The sequence below is a fragment of the Nicotiana sylvestris genome, chromosome 7 (assembly GCF_000393655.2).
Source record: "Nicotiana sylvestris chromosome 7, ASM39365v2, whole genome shotgun sequence".
Classification (NCBI taxonomy): domain Eukaryota; kingdom Viridiplantae; phylum Streptophyta; class Magnoliopsida; order Solanales; family Solanaceae; genus Nicotiana; species Nicotiana sylvestris.
The window spans coordinates 76795639-76809250 of record NC_091063.1 but is presented as its reverse complement, the minus strand read 5'-3'; the positions used below and the strand labels follow the sequence as shown (position 1 = coordinate 76809250).

General features: G+C 38.0%; 2 protein-coding genes across 3 annotated transcripts; one reads left to right on the top strand and one right to left on the bottom strand.

The window, feature by feature from the left end:
• Positions 1 to 3431: 3431 nt before the first annotated feature.
• Positions 3432 to 6312, top strand: LOC104212909 (probable protein phosphatase 2C 55). Its single transcript, XM_009762281.2, has 2 exons — positions 3432 to 3712; positions 4823 to 6312. Exon 2 carries the CDS (start codon positions 4891 to 4893, stop codon positions 6022 to 6024), a length of 1134 nt encoding a protein of 377 aa, XP_009760583.1. The 5' UTR covers positions 3432 to 3712; positions 4823 to 4890; the 3' UTR covers positions 6025 to 6312.
• Positions 6313 to 6729: 417 nt separating this feature from the next.
• Positions 6730 to 13250, bottom strand: LOC104212908 (uncharacterized). Of its 2 annotated transcripts, none has more exons than XM_009762280.2 (9): positions 13113 to 13250; positions 11907 to 12058; positions 11581 to 11693; positions 10776 to 10854; positions 10216 to 10244; positions 9582 to 9675; positions 9056 to 9145; positions 8065 to 8254; positions 6730 to 7350 (listed from the first exon to the last, which is right to left on the bottom strand). In XM_009762280.2, the coding sequence occupies exons 2-9, from the start codon at positions 12048 to 12050 to the stop codon at positions 6875 to 6877; spliced, it is 1215 nt and encodes a 404-aa protein (XP_009760582.1). In that variant the 5' UTR covers positions 12051 to 12058; positions 13113 to 13250; the 3' UTR covers positions 6730 to 6874. The 2 variants fall into 2 exon arrangements, with proteins under 2 accessions (XP_009760582.1, XP_070007070.1); XM_070150969.1 differs by lacking the exon at positions 13113 to 13250 and adding an exon at positions 12149 to 12238.
• Positions 13251 to 13612: the final 362 nt, after the last annotated feature.

The window sequence follows — 13612 nt, the reverse complement described above, 5'->3', positions numbered from 1 at the left end:
GCAGACAACTAAGGGATGAAATAGCCCGACTGTTCAACGAGGGGCACCTTCGAGAATTCTTTAGTGATGGGGCCAAGAACCACTTCAAAAATAGGGATTCAAACAGACAGAACGAGCAGGAAGAGCCGCAACACGTGATTCACATGATCGTTGGAGGGATCGATATTCCTCAAGGACCGGTATTTAAACGCACCAAGGTGACGATCACAGGGAAAAGCAAACATATGACTACTTACCGGAAGAGACTTTGTCTTTCAACGGCGAGGATGCAGAAGGAATCGAACAACCTCATAACGACGCACTGGTAATAGCTGTCCTTATGAATAAAATTCAAGTTAAACATGTTTTAATTGATCTAGGTAGCTCGACCAATATTATTCGATCGAGGATCATAGAACAACTCGGCCTACAAGATCAAATTGTGCTAGCAACCCGAGTACTTAACGGCTTCAACATGGCGAGTCAAACCACCAAAGGTGAGATTATTTTGCTAGTGAGCGTGGTCGGAACCATTCAGAAAACGAAGTTCCATGTAATTGAGGGTGACATGAGGTACAATGCCTTGCTCAGAAGGCCTTGGATCCATAACATGAGGGAAGTACCCTCGACCCTTCACCAAGTTCTGAAGTTCCCAACATATGAGGGAATTAAAACAGTGTACGGGGAGCAACCCGCCGCCAAGGAGATGTTCGCAATCGATGAGGTGATACCAGTGTCAGTGCTTTATTCCGCAAAGGGATCGTATTCAAAGGGAAAATATGAGGCTAAATAGCAACCATAGACACCAGCCTCGACCTAACTGTAGATGCGAGGGACCGATGAGGACGACAACTATGGGATACCTCAGTCTTTCATAGTTCCTAATGAATCCGACACCACCAAACCAATGGTCGAAGAGTTGGACCAAGTCACACTGACCGAACATCAATCCGAATGAAAGGTATAACTGGGCACGGGGCTAACCCCCGTGCTCAGGAAAAAACTTATTTATTTCCTTACAGTTAAAATGAATTGCTTTGCTTGGTACCACCTCAATATGAAGGGATCCCGCCGGAAATTACCACTCATAAGTTGAACTTGGATCATAAATTCAGCCCGGTGAAGTAAAAAAGAAGGCCCCAGACCGAGAAAACATGCCTTCATCAAGGACGAGGTAACCCAACTTCTCAAAATAGGATCCATTCGGGAAGTAAAGTATCCCGAATGGCTAGCAAACGTAGTGGTAGTCCCTAAGAAGGGAAACAAACATAGAATGTGTGTAGATTATAAAGACCTGAATAAGGCATGCCCCAATGATTCTTTTCCTTTGCCGAACATCGATCGTATGATCGATGCCACAGCCGGCCATGAGACTCTCAATTTTCTCGATGCCTATTACGGGTACAACCAAATACAAATGAACCCGGAAAATCAGGAAAAAACTTCGTTTATCATGAAGTATAGCACCTACTGTTATAATGTAATGCCATTCGGACTAAAAATGGCTAGTGCAACCTATCAACGCCTAGTAAATCAAATGTTCGAAGAACAAATAGGGAAATCTATGGAAGTTTATATTGATGACATGCTAGTTAAGTCCCTGCGAGCAGAGGACCATTTAAGCATTTGCAGGAAGCCTTCGATATACTGAGGAAGTACAATATGAAGCTCAACCCAGAAAAGTGCGCATTCAGGGTTGGCTCAGGCAAGTTTCTCGGTTTCACGGTGTCCAATCGGGGGATCGAGATCAACCCTGATAAAATCAAAGCTATCGAGGATATCAAGGGTGTAGATAATGTAAAGGCCGTGTAGAGGCTAATCGGGCGCATATCTGCCTTGGGGTGATTCATTCGAGGTCTTCAGACCGGAGTCACCGATTCTTCTTACTGCTTAGGAAGAAGAACAATTTTGCATGGATCCCGGAATGCCAGCAAGCATTGGAGGAACTAAAGCGGTACTTATCAAGCCCGCCGCTGCTTCATACCCCGAAAATGGACAAACAACTTTACTTGTACTTGGCAGTCTCGGAGATAACGGTAAGTGGAGTCCTGGTCCGAGAAAAACAAGGTACTCAATTCCCTGTTTATTATATTAGTCAAACCTTAGGTGAGGCTGAGACTAGATATCCACACTTAGAAAAATTAGCGTTTGCCTTAGTAAGCGCCTCTAGGACACTAAAGTCTTACTTCCAATGTCATCCAATATGTGTTGTGACCACTTATCCTCTTCGAAATATTTTGCACAAACCCGAACTGTCGGGCCGATTGGCCAAATGGTCTATCGAAATTAATGGGTACGATATTGAGTATCGACCCTGAACCGCCATCAAGTGTCAAATCTTAGGAGACTTCGTGGGTGACTTTTCGCCGACCCTCGTACCCGAGATTGAAAAGGAAATGCTGATGAAATCGGGTACATCTTCGGGAGTTTGGAACGGTAGTGCACGACAACAACTGACAGGAATTTAATGCCTCGATATCTGAACCAGCGGGATGTTTCAGTGCCCACTTGTCACTGACATCACAGTCGGACTCGTCGCTTACGTTATGGCTCATTGAGATGGGATTGGGAAAAGTCAAGTCATTTCTTGTTGTTAATCTCCAGAAAACAAGGGGACTATCTGTATACGGTCAAAATCGGGCTTTGCCCTTTGTGAGAGACTAATCGAGGATGGATCTCGATAAGTTAAGATCGGCACCGATTTATGATGGTCCATAACACGGGGATGAATTGCTAAGCTCATGAATCGATGGCCGATCAAGATCGAGACCAGCCATGATCGAGATTGAAGCATGAAAGAGATCGAGACCAGCCATGACCGAGATCAAAGCAAGAAAGAGATCGAGCGAGATCGAAGGAAGTCTGTTAAGTCGGATAACGGAAAGCCGAGATATACGTGATCGGGCAAGGATCGTGGAGGAAATCTCGGCATGCATCGAGTTAGGATTGGTCATTTAGCCACTCATGGGATTTCCTTCCATAGTTAGAATTGTACCATAAGTAGAAATCCTCTACTATATAAAGTGGGTTCTAATCATTTTGTAATTATCATACATTCACGCATAACCAAGCAATATATTACATTTTTTTATCTCTTGAGAGCTTTGTTGTTCAATTCATACTTTCCATAGCTTACTCAGTTGGTTCGAGGGCGATTAGCTCGAGGGCCACAATTGTTCATCACATTGGTTTGCTTTACTTTATTGTTAATTCCTAGTATTAATTCTCGTATTCATCAATTTGTGCCAAATGAAATCACATATCCTTAAAACTACTTATAAGTTTAATTGTTATCCAATTTTAAGGGTAAGCGGGACAAATGGAAAAATCCTTAAGATTAGACAAAATGAAAATCAAAAGGACCATTTGTGTAAAAACATTACCTTATATATCCGGTAAAAAAATTGCAGGGTTCACCCTAATTTAATAGGGCTCTGAGCTCTTATCTATCCATCTATCATTCCATAGCTTCAGAAAAAGAAAAATGAAAGAGAATAAAAAATAAGTAAAATAAAGGAGATATTTATACTATTAGTCTGTGAAAATCTACAGTGAACCCTTGGAGAGAAAGAGTTGTTAAGATTGCAGCTTTTGCATTCAAAATACCGGAAAAAGAAGCAATTCTTGAATAGGGGTTTGAAGAGAAGAGGATAAAGATATTTCCTTTGTGAGCAAAGTTGCAGCCGGTGAAAGAATTCCATATAAAAAGGGATAAGATTTAAACAGCTTTGAGGTGAAGTCTGCTGATACCCTTTTGCTCTTTCTTAGTATTTCTTGTTTAATTATGCTTAAATGTTTTCTGGTCTTGAATGAGGAAGCCTTGTTGATAAGGGAAGATGAAATAGCTCAAAATCTTCATTATCACTCTCGTTTGTTTTAGTTAGTAATTACCCAGAAATAGGTCTTTTTGGTGTTTTGTTTCTTTCTAGCAGTTTGTGTTCTGTTTTTATGCTGCTAAAGTCTCTATATGCTAATTGCTTTTTGACTTAAACTAGTTCGATGCTCAAGGCATCCCGCATTCACAGAGTGTCCGGGGAAGGAACACCTCAAGGGTGTAATGTACACAGTCTACCCTAAATGCTAATTGTTTTTTGACTTGATAAGAATAAAAGTGACATTTTTATTCTTATTCTATGTGAAACTTTGGACCCCTATACAGCGTTATTCATACAGATAATTTATATAGCCAACCCGAGCAGTTTAGGGCTGAGGGTAGTTGAATGATTGGTTGATTATATTTGTCAACTTCTCTGCAGCAATACGCCTATGGTTATATCAATGTCTACTAAAAGCAAAATTCATTTTTACTTACCCAGAGAACAAAGCTCAAATTTTTGCTTGTATACTATGCTTATGAAAAATGGGATGCAAATTTAGTCTTTTGAGCTTACTGTCTAAATCGGATTTTGAAGGTTCACTTTAAAGGATGTGTGTCTGTAAATTTTGTTGCTAATAAGCTCCCTAAAATTGTGTATCCATTAGATATCTGTCTTTTCACTTTCTTTATTTGATGAAGTCAGATTTCTAGATATCTGTCTTTCATGTAAAATGGTTGTTTCGTCACTTAACAGGTTTCATTTGGCAAGCTTTACAGCTTGTGTTTTCTATCCTGAGATTGTTTACAGAATCTATATATTATGAACTCTTTGTTGATGAGAACTAATTGAAAGTGAGACACGGAATCTTGTGTTGTGCATGTCTTGCTTCTTATGGACTCATATCGTCTTGCTTTATCAGTTTTCTTTATCTAGTTTGTCAATTAAAAGAAAAAAAGCAAATGTGTGATCTCGAGATGTGACTTCATAAGTTGTTTTATAATTTTTCTTTGTGGATGGATTTGCAGAACTCAGCTGCGTGAAGTATCTTCTGCTTATCTGATCATCATTTGGCATTAACAGTCAGAACGGGATAATGGCTGTTTGTGGTTCAAGAACTTCTCACATTGGCCATTTTGTTGGTAATATCACTGCTAGGCGCTTGCAATGTGGTTTGTCAGTGAACTGCACTGTTTTTTACAACAAAAGAGGCTTTGAGGAAGTTAGAAAAATCAACATGAGTTTGAGAAATAAAGGACATCCCAACAATATGCTTTTCCAATACTTCACGACTCATGTTACAAAGAGGTGGGCCGATCCCAAATCATACATAGGATTTGGATCAGAAGGTTTACACAACTTATCCCCTGCGTGTTTCTCTTCTGGAACTGCTTCTGTTCCTGGTGTTTCTTCGGATAATGCTAAGGGCGAGGAGCAAGTTGCTAATACTGCTGCTGATTCTTCTGAAGCAAAGATCCCCTTGAAGCTAAATTCAGGATCTTTTTACCTGCCTCATCCTGCTAAAGCAAAGACTGGTGGAGAGGACGCTCATTTTATGTGTACCCTTACACAAGCTATTGGTGTAGCTGATGGCGTTGGTGGATGGGCTGATCTTGGTATTGATGCTGGGCTCTATGCCCGTGAATTAATGTCCAACTCTTTAGCTGCGATTCAAGAGGAACCAAAAGGCTCCATAGACCTAATCAGGGCACTGGATAAAGCTTACGTGAAAACAAAAGCAAAAGGTTCTTCTACTGCGTGTATTGTTGCACTCACCGAGGAGGGTCTTTATGCAGTTAATTTAGGAGATAGCGGATTTATGTTGGTTAGACATGGATATGCCGCATTTAAATCCCCTGCACAACAACATGGTTTTAATTTTCCTTATCAACTAGACTGCAATAATGCTGGCGATTCACCTAGCTCGGCCATGGTGTTTAAAATTGCTGTTGCACCTGGAGATGTCTTAATTGCTGGTACAGATGGGCTTTTTGATAACTTGTATGACGAAGATATCAAAGGAGTTGTACTTCAGTCCGTGGAAGCTGGCTTAGGGCCTCAAATGACTGCTCGGAGGATAGCAGAACTGGCACAACAAAGAGCAATGGATCCTATTAAGTCGTCGCCTTTCTCTGATGGAGCTCAAGAGGCTGGTTTTGAGTACCATGGTGGGAAGTTGGACGACATAACTGTAGTTGTTTCTTACATAATGAATAATGAAAATTCATAACATGCTGGAATTTGGGAGACATGGAGAACTGGAACTTGTGAGTTGTGACCAGCTTGGTTTATAGCTTGTAGCTGATGGAGATTCGGACATTTATAGTACCAAGTGGCATCAGTTAGAATATTTTGTGTTTTGATTTGTTTGGAGAACAAATGAAAAGAATGAGAGCTCTTAAGCCCCCATATTGGGTCTAGCTGAGGTTTAACCTCTCAGTTTCACCCCAAGTGTTTTACTTTTTGAGATTCAAACAACATCTTAGAATTTATTTGAGGAATGATTTTCTTCTGTTTACTTAGTAGAGGCATTACTTGATAAAAGGTTAGTGTTGACACTAAATTAATATCTACTTGCAGACGAGTATGCTCCCTGAAAGTGTCCTTTCTATATATGCTCTCAGAAAGATTGAAAGAATTATCCGCACAACGAATGCTTGGAGTTATAGAAACTGATAATTGATTAGTAGCTAATAATATAATACTGTTAATAGTAAAATCATTAGAATGCTAACTTTGGAATTCATATTTAGCTCCCTCAGATGCTTGAAATTATACCTGTTATATGGTATTGAATTTTGACACTAGTGTTTTAGCATGTCACAGGAAAATTAAAAATTTCCTACTGCCCTCAGACTGAAAAAGTAACTAATGACACAGCTAACTACTAAGAGTTGTACTAAAGAAATTTTTACTGCTTCCAGAATGGACATGATTGAGCACCAACTCTTAAAATTCAAAAATCAATTTGGATGACTTGTCCAAATACAGGAAATTTTAACATAAATATGTACCCCGAAGGTGCCCCGCAACATAGTGAAGAGGAAGAAAAACAAGGGAAAACAAAACTTAGGTGAAGTTTAGAATAGACTGCTCTTCATATTTCCAGCAGTAAGTAAACTGAAAAATGGATCTTCTTTATCTACACTAGGACTAGGATTATCACCCTTTTGCATTCCATGAATGCCAAACTCCAACTCACTCTTTGTTGACACAGCTGGTCTTTTAACTGAAACAAATGCAACATTATTCTTTGATCCAGGTTTGGCTTTTGCCGGATTCTTGATGAGTGATGAACTTGGGAGTGCTCCAGCTTCAGGAGCATTAAAATTATTGCCTGAAGGTCCTGCAATAGCTAAATCACCTTGAGCTCGAAATTCATCCTTACCCTCTTGGATAGGATCCTGCAAAGAAGTTGCTTTATCTTTGTCCATTACAGCTTGAACATATTCCGCCAAATCTTTAGGATTCTCCGGGGAATTTGCTGTATCTTTGTCGATAACAGCTTCATCATCCTCAGCCAAATCTTTAGAGGCTGTCTTTCCAGGTTCCTCGTCTACACAAGATCCCGGAAAAAGTGATGCACAAAATTATAGAGGAAAAACACTGAAAATCAGCAACAAACAAAGAGCCAATTTGCAGTTACTGAAAAAGTTCTAATTAACAAAATGCACAAAACTGGATTTTGCTGGCAAACAAATTTTAAAACCGCGATTGTCTAAGATCTCGAAATCATCACCACAAGCCTGGGTATGCATAAATTAACACTAGAATCAATGAGTGTTTCTTATCATTTTGCTACAGCCTCTCTTTTATTTTCCTTTTTCTTCCTTAGCAGAAAAGGATAGATCATATCCTGAAGATAGCAATAAATATTCAAAGCCAAAGCATATATAACACTCTTTATCAACTTATCTACAATTATATGTTGCTGAAGAAAATGATAGGGTGCTGTATCAGGTAGGCCTTTCTTGTATAGTATAAAGCAGATAACCAGGGAAAGTCATGTGATGGGGGAAGAAATTCCCCAATGATTCTATCTATAGCTTCAACGAGTAAGAAGCACTAGATAGACATGCAATAGACACGTCTTCCATGCAAACAAAGGACAATACCTGGTAAGACAGATTTATTGTCAAACTGAATGATAAAAACTGGCAAACAGCAAAACACTGGATAATACTGTCTTAAATGATATCGAGCTCAAACAGATTTAATATGTTCGATAAAGAAAACAAGACAGTGAAAAGAATTCTTGTTTCGTGGTTACCTCCTAGGAAAATCTCAATGCTTTCATACTGAATTTTAGATGCTTCTACAGAAACATCTTCTCCAACCTCCTTTTCCTTGCTTCCCACATCTCTCTCATTTTGTCTCTCAACTAACACATACTTATCAGATTTCCAAAGACATTCGAGGAATACCACATCCTGCTTTGGCGGAAAGTATTCTCTAAAAACCTGCAATGGCACAAAATATTGAACATTTGCTTTCTTGATTTCATCTAAGAATTGTTATTGATGACTATCATAGTTCACTTAGTGATGGGACCAACATGTATATTTTGTCACAACAATCAGCACAAAGACAGTTAACTAGTATCGTGTTCCACTATTTACTCTGAGAAACATCTTACTGTCCACCAACACACACGAAGGACACACATGTAGGGTTAACTTGGTTGTTTGGGGGAAGGGGGTTGCTAGTCACACCTGGAGTGATTCTAAGCAGTTGGCATTAAAGAAAACATGGTTTCCTGGAAAAGTACATGTCTGCAGTTTAATACACGAGAGGTAATTGGAAACACTTTGACTTAATGATTAAGAAATTGAAGTAGCTTTGGAATCTGTGCAGTCTAAGCTATAAAAATTGAGATAGACACTAGGATATTTGAGGCCTCCAGAAGATCTGAAAAGAAATATTGCAGTACATCATGCACACTGTAACCAGTAATCCATATAATAAGAAGCATGGCTCCTAATTAGAGAAACCAGCAGATATCTGTGGCTCGGAAGTTGGAATATGCCCACGATATTTTCTCCTTGATAAGTACATCCAAAGAAGTATATCATTTTTCTTATCTCGACATTGTGCCTGCAAGTAGTATGACTCTCTTGAACTTTCTAACCATTTCTTGACCTTAACAGAACTAATAAAACCAATCAAAAAAGCAAGTTAAAACAAAGGGAATAAAAGAAGGAAACGAATTTCTTGCATTACACCAGAAAAACATAGAGACAAGTTGCGAAGAATTTAACAACCTCAAATCCATCTTGCGTCAATTTTATGGCTTGTTCCCTCTGAGATAAAGAGGAGACACTGTTGAATACACAAACAACATCAAGAAGCATCTGCGATGAATAAAGCAGATTTGATTAGAATTTCCTGTTCAATCACCGGACATCCTTAGCAAATTTGCTCAACATAAGCTTTTCACTTCCTCAAATATTGCATGTTCCTAAAAGAGCAAAAATTCTCATGTTATTTACATGATTCCCATTCCCCTAGACTCTTGAATTAGATCAGTTACTCCAATTAAATAAGTTCCAGAAATTATCATGACTCCAGTGTATTATACTAGAAACTAGAACTTCAACAAATTGAAAATTTGAAAGAACACAATCGATGTGCAGGACCTTTACTATTATAAGTACAACAACAACAACGCCTTAGTACACAAGTTGGGCCGGCAACCTCTACTATTATAAGTAAGACTAAGAAAAGAGCATTTAAAATGATCAAATTTTACTTACTTGAAAATGATAAAACTATCCTGAGAATACTTACTTGCTGAACTAGAACTCTTATTCGGGCGAGCAAAGCCAATACTGTCAAGGAAAATCCCATAAAAAATGATCGTGCAAGAAGTGTCGAGATCTCCCTGTCTACAGTTAAGGGTAAAAAACAATCGAGCATGGCAAACATTTTACATGGAATTTGCATGAAAAAGCACATTGATCAAGTGTTACTTAAATGAAGGGCAATTGAAAAACGAACTCAACATACAAATGAGATGAAAACAGGACGGATGAAATTACGAAGATACAGACAAAAGAAAAAAGAAGAAGGAGGTACAATTGATATCCAACTAAACCAATTTAGCAAACCAGTAATTTTACGGCCGAATCAGCTTGCATAAAAGTCTAGTAGTTTTGAAGAACAGAAAAGGTTTGCTACATATGCTAATAAGTACGCACCCACAGTGATTTCAGACAAACCCTCCTTACTCCAATCACCACCACACACCCCGAGAGCTATGAAAGAAAATGAACAACTTAAGCTCTTCCTATTACTTAAAGATGTAACTAGTCTAAAAGAAATCACCAATGGCCTTAATGGCCATCAATTGGAATACGTAAAGCTCCCATAATCAACATATCAAATGAAGTATTAGTATGCAAAAAAGAAGCAAGAAGGATACGTAGCGGCCCTTAACATTGGCTCAACGATCTGCAAGAAAAGAATAAGCAAATTAAGAATTACAACTGAATAAAATGATAAACTTAAAGTTTTCCTTGTTCTAATATGATTCTTATTATAAACACCGTCCAGCTTATGTTAGGACATTTGATTAGAATTAGAGAGAGAGATAGAGAGAGAGAAATCATCATTCCAGTAGTTATATGGAACAACAACAATTACGCCTCAATCCCAAACTATTTATCAGCTATATGTATCCTCACTTCTTCATGTTGTTCCATTTAGACCCATCTCAATCCGATATTCAATTTTAGGTTCTCCAAATAGAAGTTCTCTACATTTTCTACTGGTAGGTGTGAAAGACTGAGCCAAAAATCGCCCAGCTTCAAGCGATCATTTAAAGGCAGGGGACGAGTTGAAGTTATTAATGCCAGTAAATTCTAGCAAGCAATCCTCATGGTAGGCTGAGTTTGGCAATCCAATACCATGAGTTATCTTACGGACTAGGGCGAATTGTTTTAGATGGAGAACAACAAGAAGTGAGAAAGAAAACAATGATACCTCTGACAACAGGTGTGCAACCCCTAGAAGCCGCTCCAGAAAGTTATGTTTGCCACCATCACATCTTCTCCTCTTTAGGCTGAGACCCAAGAAAAGTGAGGATGAAAACTTCAATACGTCTAAAATCATCATATATCAGAGCACAGGCAGAGAGAATTTGTATGTATAGTTCAATGGAGGAGCAAGACACAAATAATGACAACTCTATTTCCATCACAGTAGGATTGCTAAAATAGTCTCACTTGCAACTTGTAAAATTTTACCCTCCAATCTGCCGGTTAACGAAGAGATGGACAGAACTTGCAAACTGTTGCTATAACTCTCATAAACAGCCACTTTTTCCATGACAAAACCTAGAACTGATCTTGCGCTATTCACCCTTCTGTGGAGATACTTTCAAACAGCAGAATGGTAGACTATCTAATTTAACAAATGGTGGAGATCAAGTAATAGTCAACCATCACAGTCGGCAAATAGTTGCACTTGCGAGCAATACAAAAAGATGGATGATTATTGATAAACCATCATATAAGTTAGGAAGACAATTTCAGTTTCAAGATTCCGTGTATGTCAGTTCAATTTTTCCCACTGAAAAATATTAGTAAACATCAATATAGGAGCAGAAAAATGCAAGAGCATGATAAGCGCTCACTCTCAAATCAAAATTTACTCACTGTAGACATGAAAAGGTGGTATACATTTATGATGTAATCAAATTCCAAATATTGGTGTAAGATCACAAGAAGAACTAAAATATTTAAAATCTTAAAACCAAAAAATAGGTACTCTAAAGGGGTCAAAGTACCTTTCTAAGAGCTGCACTTTTTGCTTGGGTCTTTTTCCATAAAGAACTTGAAAGGAAGCACTCAAAACCTCCTCCAAATTAGCTGCTTGGAGGAGCCTCAAATCTGTTCTCACCTAATATCAGCAAAATAAGTATATAAAGTAAGTACACTTTGGACTAAAATCAAACCCCCCTCAATCCCCATATATATATGAATAAACTTTGGTAACAACCTTTAAGAGGTACTGGAAATAGGAGCATCTTCGATGCTAGTAGTTTATTATAAAAATAAAGCAAACCCCATTTGTCCAACATGCACATATGAATAAAATTGGTAAATATACAACCTTTAAGAGGTACTGAAAATAAGAGCATCTTCTATGCTGGTTCTTGTTTTTGTAAACAAGTCGATCAAGAATGGCAAACTCTGTCTGGAGCTGACCTACAAAAGCTTTTAGCCTCTGATCAACTATTTCCATCTCTGAGCCCATAATTTCAGCTGTCATGAAGCAAAACCATAAGACATAATACGAAAATTGTGTAGCCAATACATGTTGAGATTCTCTGCTTTTCTAAATACAACACTGACCCTATTTCATGTTGTCCTAAAGCCCATTAGCAGTAGGACTGGGCATCCGTCAATTCGGTTTGATTTTTGGAAAGTTTTGTTAGGTTTTTCAGTTCTCGGTTTTTATAATATTGCAAACCTCAGGCTTAGTTCAAGTGGAAAAGGGTCGAGGGACTAGTGACTTAGGTTACAGGTTCGAGCCCTGTGCCATGTGAACTAAGCTTGGTGTTTAAGCGGAGAAGGATAGAGGGTCCTAAGGGTTGCCCCAGACATATTTCTCGGTTATCAGAAAGAAAAAAACAAGTTCCATTAGGTTATTCTGGTATGCGGCTCTCCGAATTGGGCTTCATCTGGCCAAAATGGGCTTCCAAACCTTTTTGCTTTTTCAAATTTTGCATCTGGCACAAACAAAGGGATATTTGATGGCTTAATTTCTGTAAAAGTGGAAGGGGCCTAATGTCTAATCTCAAGGCATGCATATAAAAATTTGAAGCACCACATCAACTGCCCTTCAAATTGTAATACATATACATTGCACTTTTAACTATTTAGAATCCAATGACAACACTATTCACAATTTCATCTGCTTCAACTAGCAAAGAAAATTACTCAAGCTTGAATATCATAGAGGCAAAGCAACATTGGACATAAAACAGTAGCCCATAATAAAGCAACGGACGAGAAAAATATAGCATAAAAATGATCCCCACAGCAACAACAACAACCCAGTAGAATAGGTTTTGGGAGTGTAGAGTGTACGCAACCCAGGGACAGAGAAGCGGTTTCCGGAAGATCCTCGGCTCAACATACGAAATAAAAATGATCCCTAGTAAAAATAATTTTGTTTATACTATTCAATTAATTAACTCAGAATACAAAAATAAGTTAAACGGAATTTGTTTGCAGAATTACAAAGCTGGCTGATTCAAATACTAACTTAGTAATAATTCAATAACATAGAAGAGCTAAGAGGAGAGTTAAATACCTCTAGACAAGGATGGTGATGGTGGCAACAGCGACGGCGACGGGATGTGAGTTAGGGTAACTTTTATTTACAGATTTGACAATTAAAAATCAAGACTGCAAAAGAAGCTGGATTCCCCAATTCCTGCAAATAAAGCAGGTATAATAGTTAAAAGCATCCAACAGTTGAAAAATTATCAAAATAATATATATTGAATATAACATGTATATTTTCTTTCGGTAATTAAAGAATATAACATGTATATAATACCATAATTAACAGTGAAAAATAAAATCAATATAACAATAAGAGTAAAAATACTACAATAAAATATTTTCAGTATAAAAGGTATATTATTATAAGTGTATCCACATAATTGGAAATAAGATTAAGAGCCCGTTTGGATTAGCTGATTTAATAGATAAGCCAAAAAGTGTTTATAAGCCAGTTTGACCAACTTATAAGCTTAGTCAAACATCATCTAATACTATGACACTAACAAACTTGGAATATAGAAGGAA